This window comes from Nymphaea colorata, chromosome 4 (assembly GCF_008831285.2).
Source record: "Nymphaea colorata isolate Beijing-Zhang1983 chromosome 4, ASM883128v2, whole genome shotgun sequence".
NCBI classification, from domain to species: Eukaryota; Viridiplantae; Streptophyta; class Magnoliopsida; order Nymphaeales; family Nymphaeaceae; genus Nymphaea; species Nymphaea colorata.
This window is the reverse complement of record NC_045141.1, coordinates 7,501,384-7,524,218: the sequence shown is the minus strand read 5'-3', so window position 1 is coordinate 7,524,218 and position 22,835 is coordinate 7,501,384. Positions and strand designations below refer to the sequence as shown.

The window sequence follows — 22,835 nt, the reverse complement described above, 5'->3', positions numbered from 1 at the left end:
TTTGATTTTTACCCTTTCTAATTTTGATGGATGAACGCATAATGAAACAATTGTTGATCAAATTATTTTAAACTCAAACAATGAAAAAGATTAGACAAAAATATCAGTCAAAATGAAAGTGCAATGATAAAGAAAAATAGAAGTGCCCATTTTGAATTTACAATTTAAGGTTACTGTATCCATTTTGGCTGGCAATGACTTCCATTTGTGTGGAATAAATTTGTAAGTGAACCAAAATTGTTTCCTTTACTTTCATCTTGACATTGAAACCTTAAGTATGTTCTTATTGAAACTTTATTTTAATTTTTCTTCTTTGATCTTTTTGAGGATTTACTTGCAATAAGTGAAGCCTATGTATCTTTTGTTTTTCTTTGGACTTTGTGTTCCACTATAATGTAGTTGTTTGGATTGATGTAAGAGAAGTGCAGTTTATTATCACTAGCAATAGGGATAGACGACCCACAATATAAGACATTCTACATAATAAGTTCTGTACTTCTTACCTTGTTTTCGTGAAAAGAAAGAAAAGATAATCATAGAGATGCACGTTAGCTAACAGGACAAATATTTTGTTATGCATATTAGGCCACCTACAATGGTACAACACACTGCTGGTGGACCATGAATTCATCTTTCGTATGTTGAAAAACCATAAGCTACTGATTCAATTAATGCTCTTGCAGTGCATTAATAAACTTTTTTTTAATATCAAATGTCATGTAATTTTATCTTTCCTATATGAGAAATGTATTAATTAGTATTATCATGTCGAAGTTGTGCTTGGATTATGCATTGGTAACTGAATTAGTAAGCAATATTATGGACTCCCAAACGAACGGTCAATGTCATTATATATAGAACGAAAGATAACTTTTCACTTAAAATAAGATTGTGCAAGCATCAATTCCTAGAAAATAAAACCTTAGTCATGTTCTTATCTCCAGAATACCAAAGAAACTTCTCTTTGAGTTATAATTGCATGCACACTTCAAATATTCATGATGCTGCTTTACTTTGAGAGAACTTGGCTCAACATTATTAAAAATGATAAAATAATTGAACGACTCATTTTTAGGGCATTTAAAATTAAAAGCCATATCTTGGACCATATTGAAAATAAAATGAATAATCCTAAAACAATCTGCCTATCTTTATTGGACGTACATTAGGTGATGAAGACAAGTAGCTACTTTTAACTTGTCATCTAGAAATAATCTATGGCTACGAGGAACCCTACTAAAGAATGGTTAAGGAAAAAATTTCACATAGACTAGTTTTGAAGTTTGTATTGGGAGTCTAATGTCCATTCTTAAATATCCATGGGGTGGTGGCCTTCAATCGTTGACTAGTGATTAGATCTTTGTGTGACCAAAAATGAAGCAGTAAAATGGGATCTTTTTTTTTTTTAAGAGACAATACCCCATTTCTAAAAAGTTACTACACGTTAAGGTTAAAAGGAGAAAATTAAGTTTAATTTCAAGATCTTGAAATTATCAAGTGTATCATAGAACAAATGCTTTGAAATGAGAATTTTCAACTAAAACTAAAATTTCTATTAAGGACTAGAATTGAATATATGGGAGCTTTAATATGGTGTTCATTAAAAAGTATGAAATACTCTTAAATTTTAGTTTCACAAATATAAAATTATTTACAATTACAATTTACCACAACACTTTTGAGTGCTTGATAGGATCATGTGCAATTGTTTCTCTTAAATTTTAATGTTGTCTAAAATAAAACTTTCAACTACCTGAATTGCATCACACAATTTTGTCAAATTCAATGTTGTCAGAATGTATGACGTTGAAGTAGTTCACTTTAGGAAAGAAGTTAATGATGGTTGATAATATATTCTAATTATAGCATTAATTAGAGCATTTTATGTTCAGTGTAATATAGTATGGAAAAAATTAGAAGAGCTAGAGGATTGTTGACATCTGTCGACATGGTTATAGGTGTTTATTTGGACATGAGATGAAAATATGTAAAAAAATATTGGAAGTTAATATTGCCTTTCAAAAGGTTAAACAAATCTCAATTATGCAAAGAATGATTAGGTCTAAGTAACATGTAGTATTTTCTTACAAAAAAGCATCCAAATTTTCAAATGGCTGAATAGATCTAAAAGCCATTATCCTAGATTTTTGACACTCTTTCTCACTGCCAAGCAAAATGTGGCTTTTCATTGTGATGTAGTCAAAGATGGTCAAATAGAACTGAACAATTTTCGTGATTTTTGTTATACGAGATGCCAACAATTGCGAACTAATCGAATCCATTAAGAGAACAAAGTGATAAATGGCAATAGTGAAAGTGGAAGATTTTGAATTTAGATACAATTTCTACATTTTATAGTAGATAAAGCTAAAATGCCCACCTCTAACTAAAAAAAAAAAAAATCTTTTCTTCCATACAATGGCCACTTAATTTCCATATCTCTAAGGCAACAATTAATGAAGTCATATAGTAGATAACCATAATTTGTACCTAGAAAATAAGTAGAACCACAAGCATTAACAAGAAAGTCAAACACTTAGATACTAAGATAGAATATGAGGGCTGTAAGACAAATGAGTGTTAAAAATTGTTATGAAGGAGAAGCAAGGTAATAAATTATTATTTAAGAACAATAAGTGAAACTGATAGAAACAACATTTAAACAAAAAAATACATGAGATTGCGTAAGAAGAAACTAATTTAAATGAGCAATTAAGCAATACATTTAATAGTAAAATATGGTTTCAAGATATAGTGGTGTGACCAATAGATAGCACGAAAGAACATTATTAATGAAATTGTAATGGTTTGATCTGGAGAGCATATGCCTAGCTTTGATGCTTTACATGAAATAATTATGACTCGTAGATTTATTATACAAAATTTACTATATTCATGAGAAAGTTTAGCATAGATGGATACTTAGATTGTCTTAGTTTCATTAGGATAGTCTCAAACTCCAATGTAAATGAACACAACTATAATGCATGCCAATTCCTTCCAAAGTAGCATATGGATTACCCTCTTCATTAATACTGTCATTATCATGCCTTCTAACTCTCATTATTCCTAGAAGAACATGGAGCTTCGTATGAAGGAAATGAAAGCGAAAAATAGGAAGAGACATGATAAAATATACCAAGTACAAATTATTTTTGGAATTTAATCTCAGTAACACCAAAATATATTTTCATTGCTCTTTTTCTTTGTGTATAACATAGGGTTTTAAAGAAATGTAAAAAACTTTGTCAGACCAGTGAGTTTAGATGACCACTTAAGACCAAGTTTACAAAAGGCAAGGAACATAGTAACCCAAGTACCGTTTTAGCCAACTCATTGGTGTTCAACATTAGTGCTAGACTTGATAGATGTGGATATCCATAAATGTCACAAGAAACCAAACCTCCTTTAGTTTTTCAATAATCAAAGACAGCTCGCTTATTTGCAAAAAAATGTGTTTAAAATAAAGGAGAATGTTTCTCAAAAGATTATGCAAAACACAACATATTTCACCTTGTGGAAAAATGATAAAATATGGCACTAGGAAGTGAAGAAAGGCATGTCATTATGTTTGGATCTGGTTCCATATTGCACCCGGTCCAATATGTTGTGCTAATAGACCGTGTAGTATGGTTTGTGCGGGGTTATGTTGTCAATATTTAATATGACCTGTTTCTTTGTCTTGCAAATGAATATACGTTAATAAAGGATTAGGGCAGAACTATTGAAAGAGCTGCTGATTCTCTTGTGAAATTTCTCTTGTGTTCTCTCACTTTATCCTTCTTGAATGAGTGACTCTGGACATTAAGAAAACCAACATGGTATCAGACCATGGTGGTTCTAGGGAGACTCCAATGGAGTGGCATGGGAGATTCTTCCTTCTTCAGGTAAGTTCTAGATCATTGATTTCTCTCCCCATTATTCTCCTATTTCTCTTCTACTCCACCATTTCTCCTTATCATATTCTGCTTGCTTTTTCTAGGTTCTGCTGAAATTTGAAAAGCCCATTTAAAAAAAAAAAACCCTAGTTTTTGTAATCAACGGTCTGCTCATTCCACTTGGAGTCTACTCTTCTTTCTTTCTGAAATATGATCAGTTCTCTTAATACACTGTGATCGTCATCAGCCTCATACTGGTTCAACTTCAGAACCCTATCTGATGTCAGGTTTAAGATTGTCTGTTGTATTCTAACTTGATGTCAGAACTGAAAATCAGTGGTTGTTCTGCTCTGTCGCTGTATTTGTTTGTCATATATATATATATATATATATATATATATATATATATATACATCTGAAATTCTGTGAAATGTCTTCATTGTCAGCCTAGTTGGGCATGGTTATAAGCTTTTAAATATGTGGATTCTAAGCTTGCTGATTGCCAACTTTACATAGTTCAGCTCTGGTCTGTTTTGTAGCATTTGTCATTTCCCCCCTTCAAAAAAAAAGGAAAAAAGGGAAGAAGAAAACGAAAAGGAACAAGAAAAAAAAAACCAAAACAAAAGGGAACAAGCCCAAGAAAGAGAGAAAAAGGGGACGAAATTTGTACTATCAAACCAAATATTATGAACTGACCAGACTTCACTTTGCTTGCCTTTGTCCTGACTTGGTGACTTTTCTGTGCTACTTTTTCGCTTCCTTTGATTTCGGTTGGACCTTTCTTTTGTGTGTTATCTCTATAATTCACTTTCAATGGATTCCTCTATTCCTCTTTCTAGCTTCCTAAACCATCTTGTGTTTGAGAAATTGAATTGACCTGGAAAAAGAAAATCATTCCCTTTATAAGAAGTCAGGGTCTCCTTGGCCACCAGCATGGAACTGTACCAATTCCACCAGTGTTCATTATTCAAGAGGAAAAAGATGAGAAGGGGATGATTTCTAGAAAGCAGGTTAGAAATCTTGACTATGAGGCATGGGAAAGAAAAGATCAATGTCTGCGGCCTACATTCGATCAACTTCATCAGGATAGGTCCTTGTTGAGGTTAATGAGCTTTGCACAACAACGAAGTTGTGGAATATGCTTGTGGAGACATACTCACAGCCAAAAAATATATTATTGAAGAGCGAATTTCAGATGATGCAAAAGGGAACAATGTCAATGCTACAGTTTCTCAACAAGGTGAAACTGTTTTCAGATCAGTTAGCTTTGGTAGAGTCTTTTGTTAGTGATATGGATAAGGTGCAACAAGTATTGAATGCTTTTGGACCTGATTAGAACATGCTGGTTACTTTTCTAACTAGTTTACCAGAGTTGCCCAGATATGAAGCACTGCGAATTAAGTTAATCTAGTATGAGCAAACATTGAATGGTTTCTCTTAGGTAGAGTCCTCTCAAGGTGGCTCTCAAAATGTGTTGGCCACTACTTTATCTTATGGTGAAGAACAAGGTGGGTACTTTAATCGTGGTGGTGGAGGACAAGGCCGTGGTTGTTTTGGACGTAGAGGACTATTACCCATTCTGACTGCATCCGCTAATGCATCAGGCCAAAAGACCATTCCCACTTGTTTCATTTTTTACAAGAAAGGACATATGAGAGAAAACTGCTGGACCAGTGCTGGTACAATCTTGTAAACATGGGTAAGAATTGACAAAAGGAAGAGAAGAAAGAGAGTGAGATCAAAAGGAATACTTTAGAATTAAAGGAATTATTGATATCAGCCATGACTGAATTGAACTTGAGACAAATGACAATAGCAAATGGTACATTGACTCGAGCACAACTGCTCATGTAACAGGTGATGCTGGTAAGATCTTTAACCTCTTTCCTTATTTTGGTAAAGGTAGAATAGTCATTAAGATGGAGCTCACCATACTATTACTCATATTGGAGAGTCTGTTATTTTCTTGCCAAACTCTCAAATCAAACTTTCCAATTTCTGTCATGCTCCCAATACTAAAAAAATATTGTCTCTATTTCTAGGCTTGTTGATGACAACTCTACCTCAGTTGAATTTTCTCCTTCGTCTATTCAGGTCAAGGACCTTCACACAAAGAAGACATTTGCTAAAGGCAAATGTGAGGGGAACATGTATGTTTTTCAAGAAGAGTCTTGTGGTAATCCTCCCAGCTTGAAGCTAAAAAGCAGCCCCTCTATTGTGTCTAAGTTACTCCTTAGTGTCGCTCAATATAATAGGCCAAATATTTGGCATAGTAGATTAGATCATTGTGGGAGTCATTTTATCAAGAAATTATTGTTGAACAATCTCATCCCACATCATGGTGTTAAAGATGATTTTGGAACTGAAAAGTGTCCTAGTCGTCAGCTATAAATAAAAGAGCTTCAAAACCTTTTCAAATCATTTGTTTTGATGTGTGGGCCTTAGTGCCACTTCCCTCTGTTTTTAGAAGCTGATATTACCTTATATTTATTGATAGTTTCTCTCGATACACATGGATTTTCTTTTTAAAAAACAAGTCAAAAGTATTCCGAATATTCCAACGGTTTCATGCTCTTATTGAAAATCAGTTTTCATCTTTCATTCAAACTCTCTAATCTGATGGAGTGAGTACACATCTAGTGAATTTATTTACTATCTCCAAAGTCATAGAATAGGGAGAAGAGTGTATTGCCTACATACACCCCAGTAGAATGGGATAGCAGAATGCAAACATAGGCACATTGTTGAGAGTGCCATGAGCATGATGCATGATAGCAACCTTCCTATCAATCTATGGACTGAGGCCTTTCACAGTGCAGTTTTTGTGATAAATTCCCTATGCTTATAGTTGAGGGCAAATGTCCATTTGACACTCTTGTGGGCACTCATCCTAACTATAATGAACTGTGTGCTTTTGGAAGTATACGTTATGTTCATATTGACAGGTTACATAGAAACAAATTTCAAGACAAAGCAATAAAGTGTATATTTGTTGGATATGCTGACAATTATAGTGGGTACAAATGCTATGATCATGCTAGAAAAGTTATCAAGGTGCCACATAATGTCGTATTTGATGAGATTAATTTTGATAAACAAAATCCTCCTCTCCACTTGCTTGCATGCAATGGAGGTGTATCGTTTGAGGTTAAATGTAGAATTGTTTGTAGATCCTCAACAAACTTGCAATGTCATGTCCGCAAAATACTAAGAATGTCATGCCATCACTGCCACATGAAGAAGGAAGATTTAAAGGGATTGTTTATAGTGGTGTGATAAGCAGTCTACAACTCCACTTAGAGGTGCTGATGATGAATCTTTCACCTCCTATTCTTCCTTAATGAAATCTAATTGTAGGGGATCGTCTGGTGCTAAACATCCGATGGACAGGCAGGTGAGCTGTAACCAATTATCCAAGGATTTTCAATTGTTTTTATCAGCCATAGACAAAGAATATGAGCATGTGTTTTTCAACCAAACTATAAGCTCGAAGAAATGGAAAGAGGCCATGAATGATAAGATAGAGACACTACATGAGTATGGGACATGGGAGATAGTACCGAGACCGACTGACAAATGTACTCGAGTGTAAATGAGTGTACAAAATCAAGTATAAGCCTGATGGAAGGATAGTGAGATATAAGGCATGACTGGTATCAAGAGGGTTTACACAACAAGGAGGACAAGATTATGATGAGCCTTTCAGTCCAGTGGTCAGGATGAGAACTCGTCAAATAATTTTGGCTCCAGCTATAGAAAATCAATAGCCAACAAATCAGCTTGATGTGAAAAATGCCTACATGGAGATTTGAGGAAAGAAGTTTATATGGAACAACCGTCTAGGTATATATAAAGTGACTCACAAGAATACATGTGCAAGTTAAAGGAGAGAATTATGGTTTAAAGCAAGCCTCAAGATCATAGTTCTACAGTTTTTCTATTCAGGTTCAGAGACATGGATTCCATAAGTGTCGACTAGATCATTCCCTTTTTATCTATAGTGAGTTTAACATTACTACTTTGCTTTTGATTTATGTTGATGATATCATTATTTACAAGAAATTTAGAAATTGATGTCAGAGATGTAAACATTTGTTGGGCAAAAAGTTTAACATGATGGACCTTGGAGCTCTATGATACTTCCTTCGAGTGGAAGTGGACAAGAAAGAAGATTTCATGTCTCTCACACAGCATAAGTACCTAATTGATGTTTGAGTAACCACACCCAGCATTCTTAATCACAAAATGAATGCTCAAGATGGACAACTGTATGCAGATATGACTGAATATTGAAGTCTTCTAGCTGTGTTAAATATTTGACCTTACACAGTCTGACATTGTTTATGCTGTCAATCAGGTGTCTCAGTTCATGCATGAACACTATACAACTCATATGGATGCAGTCAAGCGCATTTTGAGGTACTTGAAAGGAATGTTGGAGGATAGAATCATCTATAGGCAAACAAGTGCAAACTCAAGAGACCATGAGTTGATTGTGTATAGTGATGCTGATTGGACATGTGACCTTGATGAACGGGATCAATCCCAAGATACAAATGTCTTTATATGAAGAAACTTGGTGTCATGGAGTAATAGGAAACAAAAGGTTGTACCCCATTCGAGCAGAGAAGCTAAATACAGAGCAATGGCAGCTGCAACTGATGAAGCTATATGGGTGAGGCATTTGTTGACAGAAGTTGGAGAAAATAATATCTTGGTTTGTTCTACTATGTGATAATCAGAGTGCAATTAATTTATTATTTAACCCTATTCATCACAGCCATGCAAAACATATTGAGATTGACCAACATTTTATCTCACAGAAAGTTGAAGAGAATTGATCCCAAATGCATACATACAGTAAATCAAATAGCAGTTCTTCACACCAAAGGGTTAACGAAAGAAAGATTTTGTTTACTAAAGGGCAAGTTGTTTATGGTTCGCAACTATGCACAACTTGAGGAAGGGTGAAAAAAGGCATGTTATTCTGTTTGGATCTGGTTTCAAATTGGACCCGATTCAATATGTTGTGTTAATAGACCGTGCAATATGGTTTGCATGGTGGCATGTTGTAAAATTTTAGTACGATCTATGTTCTTTGTATTGTAAATGAATATATGTTAATAAAAGATTAGAACAGGACTATCAAAAGAGCTGTCAGTTCTCTTCTAAAATTTCTCCTACGTTCTCTCACTTCATCCTTTTTATAGAAGCATAAGAGACATAGAAATGTTTCAATTGAGAAGGAGGTGATTAATCACTTACGATAAAATGGCATCAAAATAAATAGAGAGCTACAAATTGACATGCTGCTAATTGGACCATCTTAGGAGTGCAGTCTATAAGAGCTTCTAAAACGATAAGTCTCCTTGTATGACAAAATGTGTTAGAAATATTTTAGAAAAGATGTACTATATTTTTTTTTGATAATTTTCTCTAGAAAAATCCTATTTGTGCCCCTAAGGTCCATCTTACGGAAATTAAAGGGCCTTATTAAAGGAAAAAAGTGCCCAATTTTAGGAATATAATTTATGGTTTGTGCTTAAAAAGTTTTGAAATTTGAGACTTATCTTTTACAAACGTTGGTTATAGAGAGCTGATTAAGTATAAAATCTTGCAAAAACATAATCATATTAAAACATTATTGTTGTAGGATGGGCAGAGAAAATGAGTATAATATAGACAATATGGTTGATTTTCATCTGAAGCACTCATGTATATGAAGACATGCAACATAATATCCAATACTTCAAGATGTATGGAACTTGAACATATATCGAAATTCACCCACCCAGAACTTTAATTGGGATTCAACTATTGGGAAATAGGGTATAGTTCAAATATTATAGGAACTGCCCTCTGTTTGCCTAAGCAGACATTGGTTGTTGGTGAGGGCATTAGTCATAGACTTTTACATGGCTTGGAATGAGACTATATATGTTTCATACTCCAACTATGGTTTCCTTGTGGCAGAAAAAAAAACAAAAGGAGAAACTAAGATAGACATCACATTTCCTATATACCTTTTAAATGTAAGGATAAAAGTTGGATCAGAAACAAAAATACAAAAGAAATTTAAAGAAAGTGTGGTGTCAAAAAAATAAAAATGGTAAAATCCAGAACTTCAAAAGTTTAAAATATATGAACTTTTTTGTTGTAAAAGACAAAATATAAAACCTATAATATAGAACATGACTCCTGAGAAGGTTTTAGTGTACTAGAGGTTCTTCTTCATTAGAAGAACTTTAGGATCAACCATAACTCCTATTGGAAGTGATATTATGAAAATCCATTTTGTTGGAGCCTTCTTGGGTAAAATAAGGATTATCCTTCATATTCAGGTGTAGTAATTATTATACATATGAACACATACATATACATGTGCATATAATTCATGTGAAAGACATAAAATGCAAACACAAATTTGATAAAAATAAAAGAAATGGAATTGAAAGTCCTAAAAAAGGGATTATCATTTAGTAGGTTGCCTATACAAAAGAAGCTGATATCATGAATGAGAAACAAAATTTCCCGGGAATCTCCTTTTGAGAGTAGCATGGAGTTTTTGATTTCCAATATTTGCTACTTAGAAAGCTTCCTTTTAATGGATAACTTTTTGCAAGAGAAGTGATAGGCATCACATATAAGTACGGATGCATATGTAATATTAATGGAAAGTCTATTTAACAGTTCACTTGTTTGAGGATTTTCTTCTGATCCTCCACAAGTTTCTCCTGCCGTGTTTTCAGCTGGTGCTATTGCCTCAAAAGAAATTATTTTAAAAGTTGCCACCATGACTTATTTTTCATTTATAAGTTTAACTTCACATAAACATCCTTCATCTTGTTCATTTGTCAAGCAAGTCATGTTATAATCGTATGGAAGTATAAATAAGATACAAGTGATCATCTTTCCTCAACTAGTAAACAAAGGGGGTTTGATTGGTGCCCTACATCTTGTAGGGGTGGTAGTCCATGGAATGCTTGCTTTTAAGTGAAAAGATAATCAACCAACAATGATTCATCCACGGTAATGGAGGAAGCATTTTGAGAATATGAGATAGGCATGTCGCTTCTATATATATATATATATATAAAGAGAGAGAGAGTGTGAAACTCAGTGGCAGAGCCAAAAAATTTTCTGGAGGGTCAGTCATTCACAGATTTACATATTCAAGGGGGCACTCCTAAGGGCCTGGGGTGGGCAACTGCTCACACCATCCCATATGTGGCTCCACAATTGGTGAAACTGAACTATGATTTTATCATTTATTTGTCAAATGGACAGCAAATGAGAGCCGTCCGATTTCATGATTTGATGGCCCAAATGCTGTTCAGTTTGTTATTCTTATTATTTTTTAATTTTTCTATGTCCCCTCCCCCTCCTTTTCTTGCTCGACTGCCACCTTCCCTCCCATCACTATATCACCACTAGGGGTGGCTGCTGGCACTCCACCCCTGGTGGTGATATAGTGGTGGGAGGGAGGGAGAAGATGGGTGAAAAGGAAAGCTAAAAAATAAAAACAATGGGCAGCATCTGGGCTCTGTAATCATTTGATCGGACGTCTCTCATCAGCTGTTCACTTGACAAATAAATGTTAAATCATGGTTCAGCTTTTCTCTCTCTCTCTCTCTCTATATATATATATATATATATATATATAGTAGGGTAGGTCAAGGGCTGTAGTAATCTTTTTGCATATCTTTCTTCCTCAATCTCTATGTGTTGCTACCACTTAAGAAGGGCGTAGAGAAATCACTCTATCTACTTGTGCTGCCTCTAGAGAGGTCCTACTTTAGTTGTTTGATTCAGTTCTTACTTTGGTCACTTTTGTTATTGTGAGTCTCGTTCTACCATGGGTTTGATTATTGATTTTTATTGCTCAGATTTTTTTTAATGGATTTAGTTAGTTGAATTTAATTCTGTGATGAATCTACAATAGCTAAACTGATTTTAATTCTTTGTTAATCTATAAACTCTTTTTTTGGTAAAATTGTTTATTTGTTTGAGTTTAGTACAAGGGTATAATAGTTGTGCTGGGAAAAATGTCATATTAAATTTACACTTATTTTTACTTTGTTTATTCTCTCATGCTTGTTACAGTCTTTTAAAGAACCCATTTATCTTACATACCACGTTCCTACGTTTAGAGAAATGCAACTTTCATTAAAAGACAATACTAATCACTTAGCCATCACTTATTTACACAAATAATAATCACTTAGTCATCATATTATTAACGTAAACAAATTCACCAATTTCATCATAAACTTAAATTAAATTCAGTTCCATCCTTGTATTGTATATTGACACACTAGAGTATCAAACCATTCAAAATGCTATTGTACAATTTCAATTGCATAACCAAATCACTCCATAATTCATGTCTGTTATAAGAGTCAGACTAATCAGTACACTTCTACTTTTCAGATTCAATTCTCTACAGGGTTTTGGTCTTAGCTATCAAATTAAAGAGCAAATTCTTTATATGGTTATGGTTAGAGATAGTCTACGATATTTATTTAATAACTCTCAAACTAGGTCTCTTATTTAAGTTCAAATTTTTTGTTTTAACCTATACATATCTAGGTTTCTAGTGCAATATCATTTGCTTGACTTGAATATAGAATGTAGTAGATGGCATAAGTGTAAGTTTGTCATAACAAATTGGGTTTTAAATGTTTTTAGTGTGAACTATATTTGCAGTCTAGTATCACCAAATGCAGATTGGCGACTTCAGATTTGGGCACATACAGGTTTTATTAGGGCTGCACACGAGCAGAGTCGAGCTCGAGCTTGCCCAGCTCGAGCTCGACTCGACTCAACAAGCTCGAGCTCGAACTCGACTCGAACTGGAGTCGAGCTACCTAACACAAGCTCGAGCTCGACTCGATTAAATAAAGTCGAGCTCGAGTTCGACTCGATTAACTCGATTAGCTCGTCTAAATAAAATATGATCCTTCTTTTTAAAATATCTAGTAAATTTCATGACGTGGGATGAAATTTGTGAATCACTCAACCGAGTCAACCCTGCCAACAGTTTAGAGCTGCAAATAGACACCATTTGGTATTAGACTGTTCTCATTAATAACTATTATAGAATCATAAGCTGATGACTGAACAACTGAACAAAATGTAAATAGGACATAATGTATACGAGGAAATAAAAGTTTAAAATTGGCTACACAGTATGGTAAAATAAAAGCCAACTTCAGTAGCTACATATGTCCTTTGATGGAAAAACAGACGAGCAGATTCGAGTCCAGATCTGAGCAGAGCATCATCTCCAAGAGGAAATTGGATAATAGCAGCAACAATTTGAGCAAGCTTTAGAATATAGTTTGAGAAGACGTAGACAGGAGTCAAGATCAAGGCTGTGCAGAACAGAAAATAACCCATGACCTCTGGCTTTGCTTGTAAATCCCCAGCATCCTCAACCTCCCAGCTCCAAAGGCCTGTCCACACAGTTTCTCCAAAGCACTTCCCATACCCAGCTGCCATGATCACCAAAACCCAGTTCAAATTTCCAACAGAAATCATCCAATACATAGATGATATAATAAAGGACATGCTCCTTAGTGCAGAACAGAAATCATCCAACGTAGATTAGCATAGGCTGTCCATCAACAAGATTGGCTGGCACTCAATCCAATACACACACACACACATTTTTCAGTTTATCAAAAAGATTGGCTGTTCATCGATGCATGTAGAATAAAAGGAGCAGGGATCAGCTAAAATAGATCGTGCACCATTTTTCAGAAACAATATTCTGGAAATCAACACGTTAAGTTATTTCTCGAAAATGTCAGCCATGCCAATCTCATCACTCAGACAGAAAGGAAGGAGCAGAGAGAATGTATAGTACATTCCTCAATTTTTGTCAGTTACATTTGCTAAAATAAATAGGGGACCCCAAGACAGCAAACCATCCTACGGCGGCCCAAAAATTACAAACAGAACCAGCTATACTTGAAAGCTAAACCGAAACAGATATGTACAATTATTTACACATAAAAAAGATCCAACACAAACTAGAAACAAGAAAAAAAAAACAATTCTTTTTCCATTTTGATGAAGAATACGAATGAAAACAGTCTGTTCCTAAAGGCAAATTTAAGTTTTTCTTGTTCTTTTTCAAACAAATCAGTGATAATAAATCATAACTCTAATCCTACGATAAACAAAGGATAAAAAATTCAGCTAAATATGCTATAGATGAAGCATGAAAAACCAACATGGGCTTCAAGGCTTCATCACCAAGATGAGATGTTGGAGGCAGTCAAGAGTTGAAGACCTCAGCTAACAAACCCAAGCCTGTATGTACCCCTAACCCCAGTGCGTATGGCAGGAAAAGAAACACACACAGCAAGAAAAAAACAAGCAAACAAACAAAAGAAAAGGCTCATTGGAGAATATATAAAAGCTGGCATAAATCAGAAATATCAAAAAAAAAAAAATTTGCATCTACCATCAACTGCATTGCCAACATCCCTAGAAGATAAGCCAAATACTTCTATCCACGTCTTTGAGAACAGTGCACATGCTAATATCATAAAAACAACAAAGAAAAGAGCATGGAATGGATTGGCTGCCAATTCTTCTACTGTTGAATCATGTCATGCAATCTCATCTTCAGCAGTACCCTACAAAAAAAACCAACAATAGTTGATAAGTAAACAACTTCTATAACATATAAGCGTAAAATAAACATGATAAAGCTTAAATATACATGCATTTTGGTACTTGCCTTTAGCAATACCGGTACAAGATTCATAGGGTCGCCATACTGTTTTATCCAATCGCCTGCACAAACTAATTCATCAACCATATTGAATGCATACTCATGACAAACTACCATCTTTGCTATTATTTCTCTTATCTTTTCAGTATCAAGTTTGGCACCCTTACTTATTACTTCCTTTGTAAGGCCTGAAACTTCACTAATCCCAAACCTCAAAGTATTTTGCGTCAAACTACCAGAACGCATAAGACATTTATGTCTTTTCATTGATGATATACACCCTCCTGAACTTATAACAAATGTTGTTTTGCAATACTTGCATCTACCTTTTTTGACACCACCCACAGTTACTTCTTCAAAATCATTCCAAACTGAAGAAGTTCTTGCCCTTTGTCTTTTCATACCACCCACAGTTACATCCTCATTTTCAACAGACCTTGTATTAGTAGGATCTAAACTGTCATGAGCTATAGACTGTTGTGTAGAGCTTCCTACATTATGTGGTTCTGTTGAACCTGCTCCTGAACTGCATATTACTTGTTTGCCTTTACTAATAGTATTTTCTATCGGTGAAGACATTCTTCTTCCGTAGATAGAAGGACTAATCTGTAATACAATAATTAACTACAGTTATATACTGCAAAATTTAAATTCACAATGCGTTTTCGTAAAAACAAATTAAAATAAGAAGGAATTAAAGACATGCAACCAACAACAACGCACCGGCTCGATTGCTACTTGATTGCTGCTAATATATAGCTCAGTCTGGCCGAAAGTCAAGCTTAACCAGAACATGAGCTGCAAAACAATGTAAAAAAAGATAATTATGGAAACACAAAAAGAACAACAGGTGGATGTATAGAGGAAGAACTAAGAAATGACATACTTATCCTTGATGTCACATATATGGTCTTTTAAATATATATACTAGTATGCATATACATCTATAACGTATACGTTTTTATTTTCTGTTGACAGATGGTGTTCATTTATGAATTTTTTTTTTTCACAATTATTATGTGCTCACTAGCAAATCATGGAAATTACCAGGTTAGTCGTCTCGATGTTCCAAAAGAAGACAAAGATGTTTCATCACAGCCAAGGTACACTAGAACACATACTGCATGAGGATGGTGAAATTACATCATAGATCTTGTTGAATAAACGGGAACTTTATTCCCTGCTGTGTGGCTTTGAATGCTAGCCATGCATGCCAAAAGTGTAAAATTTTCACCAAAGAACATGGACTGACACCTTTTGTCAGAGCTTGTAGGATTTTTCCTTCTGGAGCTGTTGACTTGCCTTTGAAGTCATTGAGTTAGGAAGAATTTCATATATTCCTTGAATTTAGTTGTGGTCAACCTTGATAGTTGAACCCAGAAATTCATCTGTTTGGGTGCATTAAGTACAAAAGGGAAAAAGAAAAGAGACTGCAATATATCTTCCAGTAACATAAGTAAATAGAAACTCAAAATCTCTTGGAGTTTTCACACAAAAAAAAATTGATGGAACTCTTTGACCTCCCATGTATGTGCAAGGACTGGAAGTTAAGTTAATAGGCAAATAACCTTTCAAGTGTGACTTTTGAATACCATTGCTTGAAATATGCTTCTTTCTCCTCTCCTCTTCTCTCTCTCTCTCTCTCTCTCCCTCTCTCTCTCTCTCTTATATATATATATATATATATATATATATATATATATATATATATATTTGAAGTTCAATCATTGAACTCCAAGATTAAAAGAAAAAAGTTTTAGGAAAAAGGGAACAATGTGGAAAATGGACTGAAATTTGAGTGAAATGGTCTCAGTGGTGCCGCCACCTAAAAAAAAACCAACAATGGTAACAACGGATGCTAAAAGAAAATCCAGTGAAACAAATCCACCAAGTTCACAGATTATTTGTACATGGCACCACATCTACTTTTGTTTCTTCCAGAGCTTCTTATGATAACCAAAAAGACTAAAGAAAACTCTGTGAAGCAAATATTTATGTGTAGATATAATGAGACATCTACCTTAAAGATAAATCAGTTCTGGTTCTGGACCAATAGCGTAAGCCCAAAGAGCTTGACAGTCGAAAGTTGCAAAGCAAGAGCTCGCTGTCCTGGAATCTTGTCAAATGCATCTACAACAATAGAATCATAACTTTAGTAGACCATTGGTGACTATAACAGAACAGCTATAGAAGCAAACAGAATATCAGGGCTCTTGCTATGATACATGATCTGGTGCTCACCATGCTTCTAACCAGAGATACTGCCTCCTTGATTGTATATCCAGCAGCTCCAGGGTCGCATGGCTACATATGTGCATATCATTTTCTAATATCAAAAGCAAGAAAAAGTTTTGAAGTTGTACATAGAAATAACCAAAAAATGTTTACAGGATTTGACTCTGTCAATTGATAACTCACTTAACCACATTAAACTCTAGAACAAGCCAAGTTTAATGTGCATATATTGAGTGTTTAATGTGCATATATTGAGTGGAAAGCACTTATCATTAGCAGACTGCTGAATATGGTGAGCTGAAGCAACACCAGCAGGTACAAAACAAGATAACCTTCTCAAAAATACATCATCAATGCAACATGGTTCAACAAAAAACTAGAAAAAACTTACAGCATAAAAAGGGGCAACCGATGCTACTGAGGCGAAGAAAAAAGGAAAGCCGAAGAGGTACTTGTTGCGAAGGCGGGAGCATGAGCTACAGCAAGAGCGAGAGGGGCAACCGATGCTACTGAGGCAGCTGCAGCAGTGATTTCTGGTGGGTTTTATTTGGGCAAAATCAGTTGGGAGGAGGAGGAAGAAGAACAACAACAAGCAAAAGAAAAAAGGAAGGTCGAAGGGGTACCTGGCGTGAAGGCGGAACCAGCAAAACAAAGAAGGCAGCAACAGCAGCAGCGGCAGCAAGAGAAGGCAGCAGTGGTGGGCCGGTGGCGGCGAGAGAAGGCAGCAACAATGGAAGAGAGAGAGCAGTTGGAAGACAACAACTCAGCAAGACAGCAAGTGCCCTCAGCCTCAGGTTTGGTCTGGTTGTCGTGGTCGAAGGAAGAAGGAAGACAGCAAGAGAGCAGACGGGAAGAGTGAAACGGGAAGAAGGAAGAGTGAAGACCGAAGGGCGAAGATGGAAGACCGAAGGCGAAGGGTGGTCCGTGGTCGACGAAAGAGCAAAGACGGGAAGAGAGAGAGCAAACGAGAAGAAAGAGAGTCAGCGCCGCAGAGAGAAGTCGGGAAGATGGAGGAAGAGTAAGCTATAAGAGGAGACCTCAGTAAAACCCTAAACCGGTGAATCGCTTTTACGAACCGGTTTATATAATTCAACTCGTTATATAACGAGTCGAGTCGAGTTTAAACGAGTCGAGTTCTTTAAACTTGAACTCGACTCGTTTATGGTTTCGAGTTTAACTATGAGCTCGAACTCGACTCATTTATAAATGAGTCGAGCTCGAGCCGAGCTTTTTCGAGCGAGTTTGAGTCGAGCCCGAGTTGGCTCGACTCGTTGTGCAGCCCTAGGTTTTATATAGCATATACATGATGTTATACATGTGCATATATAGATTTATAAGATATACATATCTTATATACATGAATTTGAATGTGTATATACTATATAAGTATATAGATGCTATATTCTAGAAGAAGCTTCAAAAGAAAATAAAAGATGTATTGACCATTGCAGGAATTTATAGAAACCATACACTTTTTTAATAAGAAACTTAGGTCATAAAGGTGTTTTTTTGCACCCTTATGCCCAAAAAGATGTTTTTTTAATCTACTATTATCTATATGCATCCATCACTGAAAGTCCCAAAAAGATGCTCTGGGATTGGAGCCTAGGGAACGAATCATTTTTGTTTTATAGGCAACCCAGAGCATGAAATATAAAAATATTTCTTTTCTTAGTGCCCAACCTTTTTTCTTCAAATAACCCACAAAAAATGCAATGGACATGGAGATCTTGCATTTCTGTAAAGCATTTGATTATTTCTTCCATTTGTTGTTTTTTATTTTTTATATAGCAAGCAATGCTAATTAATATTATGTTGTTGCAGGGCATTGAGTTAAGGACTAAAGATACAAGGGAAGAAACAACAAAAAGGAGATAAGGATGATGAAGATATGTTGTTATATGTATTATATATTTTGCACGTATCAAGTTTGGGATGTATCGATTTGCATCATAATGTAAATGTACATTATTGTTGGGTGTTATTTGATTTACATATGTTTTTGTATAGGTGTTGTATGTTCCCAATTTTGAGCTGTATTACATTATAATATGTATAAAAAAAGTCTCATGCACTCATCAGTGACCTAAAAAGCCGCACCGCTGATGAAAAAGTCTTTAGTGGGGTCCTAAAAATGTTACTAAGGATTTTTAATGATGTGAGACACATTTTTCCAGTGACATACCAAAATCTTTATTTGCCATAGAGAAGGAGGTTTGCTACCTTTGACTAGGTGATATAGTTGCTTCCATTCAGCGGTATCATTGTTATTTTCAGCAACGGGTTTTATTCTTTGATGATTATCTTGGAGGTACCAGTTGAATAGGGTGTTGTTATTCATCCTGTTGAAGCAATTTCCGATGTCGACATTGTTTTTTTACTCAGGATGAGTGCTCTGATACCATCAAAACTCTAAAGGTTTTTATTTAACTTGCCTTTGATAACATAAAAAGGTGTATTTTGGGAGATCTTCAGTTTAAATTAAAAAAATAGATTTTGAGTAGGTGGTTTAATCTTAAATCCATGGATATGAGATCTTAGGATCTCAGATCACCATAGATCTAAAATCTATTGTAAAACAAACACAACCTAACAACCTAGGAAAGAACAAGGAATAGAAAGAGTAAAGTTGGTCAATAAAGCAAGACATGCGTGAAAAGTTTTCAAGCAGTGATTTATTTCTTTTTTCTCATGATGTAACCTATATAAGTATTTATACAAGTCCTCCGAGGACCAACAACCTCTTCTCTAACATGAATTTTATGTCACTACAAATGAACTTCACTTGTGTACATTGGATGTAAATAGAAGTGTATATGTTCATGGAGGTGTCTGACAGGTCAATTAATGGTAATTATCAATAACTCATAATTTTCATTGACACTTCTCTGCATTATTATGAATGCCCTTTCATGCTAGTGAAGATGCTCCTTTACTGCAGTGTGCATTCTTTGCCATTAAATTAGCAATGGTATCAATTTCATTGATAATATTTAATGACGTAAGATAAACCATTCACTAAAATTCTGTTGAGGCCAAAGTGCCTTCACTTGAGCAACTTCAATGTCATCCACAACAATGTTGTAAAAGGCAGTAAAACGAGGCGAGGCGAGGCGTTAATTGAAGCGTAAGCTTCATGGACAAATTTGTGAACTATATAATATTTATAAAAATAATAACAAAACTGAAAAAAAGTGACTACAATACTAAGCATATCAATAAAGAACAATACACAACATATGCAAACCACAATAATTTGTAAATCCAAATAAATATAATGTCATAACAACTAAGATTCAGATGATAATATCAACTAAGAGCATAAGTAAATAACAAGTATTGCTGAACAATAACATATGTATATGTATAAACATTAAAAAAGTAACTAATTTGTGTAATTATCAAGTGATATTTAACAAAGTTCAAATGAATTGGTCAATTGTATCTTCATCATTGTCGTCTTCTTTAATGGACGACAGTTCATCATCATTTGAATCGTCCATATATTGAATAGGTTCATCTTCTTCTTCAGTTGCTTCATCATCAAAGCTCTCATGTTCTATATCATCTATTATTGTTTTACCTGATATAAAAATAATAACACACAACAAAATATAAAAGTTAGTAAAGAAAAAAGACAATGTTCTTATTTTTATTTCAAAAATTACAAACATATAGCAATACCTTTGCCAACATTTTTCTTTTGAGAAGAAGAAGCACCTTTACGCTTTTTCATAGACCTTGACAGATCTTCAAAAGGAATGATATTAATGTCATCGATCTCAAACAATGAATGCAACCAAGAATCATCTAATGGAAGTGGTAAAACAGAATCTTCTTGTTCAATAACCCATTCATCATCTGAATCAATAGTATCAACACATAATGGATCTTGAGTACTTTTCTTTCTCATTTCTCTTTCATTCAACTTCATATTATACATGACAAAAACCAAAGAATTAAATTTCTCTTGGTCAAGGCGATTTCTTCTTTTTGTATGTACCTACCATGTAATTGCATAAGTTAATCATTTCGACAATTACAAAACATTTGAATGATAGCACAATAAATGATTTGATTTCATTTATTTACCAAAGAGAATGAGCTCCAGTTACGCTCACATCCTAATGCACTGCATGTAAGATTGAGAATTCTCATAGCAAAATTCTTCAATTCTTTTGTATCGTCGCCAAATGTATTCCACCAATCAGCTTACAAAAATAAACAAAAAGAGTAGTTTAGATAACTTCATTTGATCCACTCATAAGTTCACAATATAAATCAAAACAATTAAAAAAAAAGTACCAGGATGTTCCTTCTCTCTTGTTCCAATTGCTAACAATCTGCCAAACTCACCAACTTCATTTTCATATGAATCAAGTTGAACTAAAATATCACATCTTTCTTCTACAGTAGGCACCACAATGTCTAAGCATTCCATTAGTCCAGCCTTTATTCTTCTATCGGTGAGGACATCATCATCATAATGAAAATGTGGGTTTAAATAATACCCTGCAGCATGTAAATGGTGATGCATTTGATTATCCCACCTATGATCAATTATTTGCCAAATTTTTGTATATCTTTTCTGATCATTGTCTACATTGTATGCTATTTCTTCTTTTGCCCTTCTCATATGATTGTACAAAAATCCCATAATTGGTTTTTCATCTGAATCAACAACTCTCAACACCTTCACTAAAGGTAATGTAACTTTAATAATATATGATATTACCTTCCAAAACCTCTCATCTTGAGTAACAATCCGCATTACCTCCTTGCCTTTGGGATTTTTAATATAATAATCACTGCCTTGAAATTCTGGAGATAAAAACATGTTCTTCAATGCTATTTTGTTTGTACGAATACTCTATAAAGTAAGATAGGAAGTAGCAAAACGTGTAATAGCAGGCCGTAGAAGTTCTTTACCATTTGTATATTTTCTCATCAAATTTAACACCCAAGTATGTCCATATATAAATGTACTTATAACTTTTGCCTTTTCAAGCACCTCCTTATGCAAACGTATCTTAGCAATGTCTTCAAGAATTAAATCTAGGCAATGAGCTGCACAAGGTGTCCAAAAAATATGCTTAAAGCCATCAATTTCTTTCAACTTCATACCTGCAGCTTTGTAGTTAGCAGCATTATCAGTAACTACTTGCACTACGTTTTTCTCTCCAACTTCTTTAATTATCTCCATGAATAATTTGACCAAATTATCAGCAGTCTTTTTGACACCACTAATATCATAAGACTTTAAAAAAACTGTACCCGAAAGATTATTTACAAGAAAGTTAATCAAATTTCTACTTTTACCATCAGTCCAGCCATCTGCCATTATGGTACAACCAGTGTTCAACCACGTCTTCTTGTAGTCCTCCAATTTGATTTGCACTTTATCAACTTCTTCTTTTAGGATCGAAGTTCACATATCATTGTAGGTTGGTGGTTTCAATCCTCGACCATAATTTCCCACAGCTTCAATCATTCTCTCAAAATATGAACTGTTACATAAGTTAAATGATAAAGCATTCGCAAAAAAGAACTGACCTATGGCAGAATATACTTGCTTCCTTTCCTCTTTCTTGAAGGCATTGTTGATTGTTGGTTGTCGCATATTTGAAGTTGTAAATTGATCCATTGGACCCCGTGAAATTCCACATTTATGAACATTGGGAGATGTAAGGCCATCACTGATTATTCCTTCATCCAGACATTCATTCCTACGCAATTCAATATTATTTTTTTTCCTTTGTATTTCACTTTTTTGTACCTGCAAATAATTATTGAAAAATTGTACAACACTTTGTGGTGCTTTGTCACATGCTTTAGCATCTTTTTTAGTTCCAGTCAAGTGTTGTTTCATTCTGCAAACTCCACCTCTATAAGTTTTCTTACAATAATTGCAGATCAGGTTTCCCCTTTTTTTTTATCATTAGGATCTTCTTCAACACAATGTTCCCATGCTGGATCCC

At 34.6% G+C, this 22,835-nt stretch overlaps 1 protein-coding gene across 1 annotated transcript; it reads right to left on the bottom strand.

Moving 5' to 3' along the window:
* Window positions 1–20,279: 20,279 nt before the first annotated feature.
* Window positions 20,280–22,060, bottom strand: LOC116253147 (uncharacterized). Its single transcript, XM_031627924.1, has 6 exons — window positions 21,982–22,060; window positions 21,869–21,924; window positions 21,163–21,727; window positions 20,979–21,068; window positions 20,542–20,718; window positions 20,280–20,440 (listed from the first exon to the last, which is right to left on the bottom strand). The coding sequence occupies exons 1-6, from the start codon at window positions 22,058–22,060 to the stop codon at window positions 20,280–20,282; spliced, it is 1,128 nt and encodes a 375-aa protein (XP_031483784.1).
* Between the last annotated feature and the right edge of the window lie 775 nt (window positions 22,061–22,835).

Coding starts and splice junctions, on each gene's coding strand:
- LOC116253147 (XM_031627924.1), bottom strand. CDS start 22,060: ATGGAGATAATTAAAGAAGTTGGAGAGAAAAACGTAGTGCAAGTAGTT. Junction 21,925..21,981: donor TGCTAACTACAAAGCTGCAG/GTATGAAGTTGA, acceptor CACCTTGTGCAG/CTCATTGCCTAGATTTAATT. Junction 21,069..21,162: donor AAGAGAGAAGGAACATCCTG/GTACTTTTTTTT, acceptor TATTTTTGTAAG/CTGATTGGTGGAATACATTT.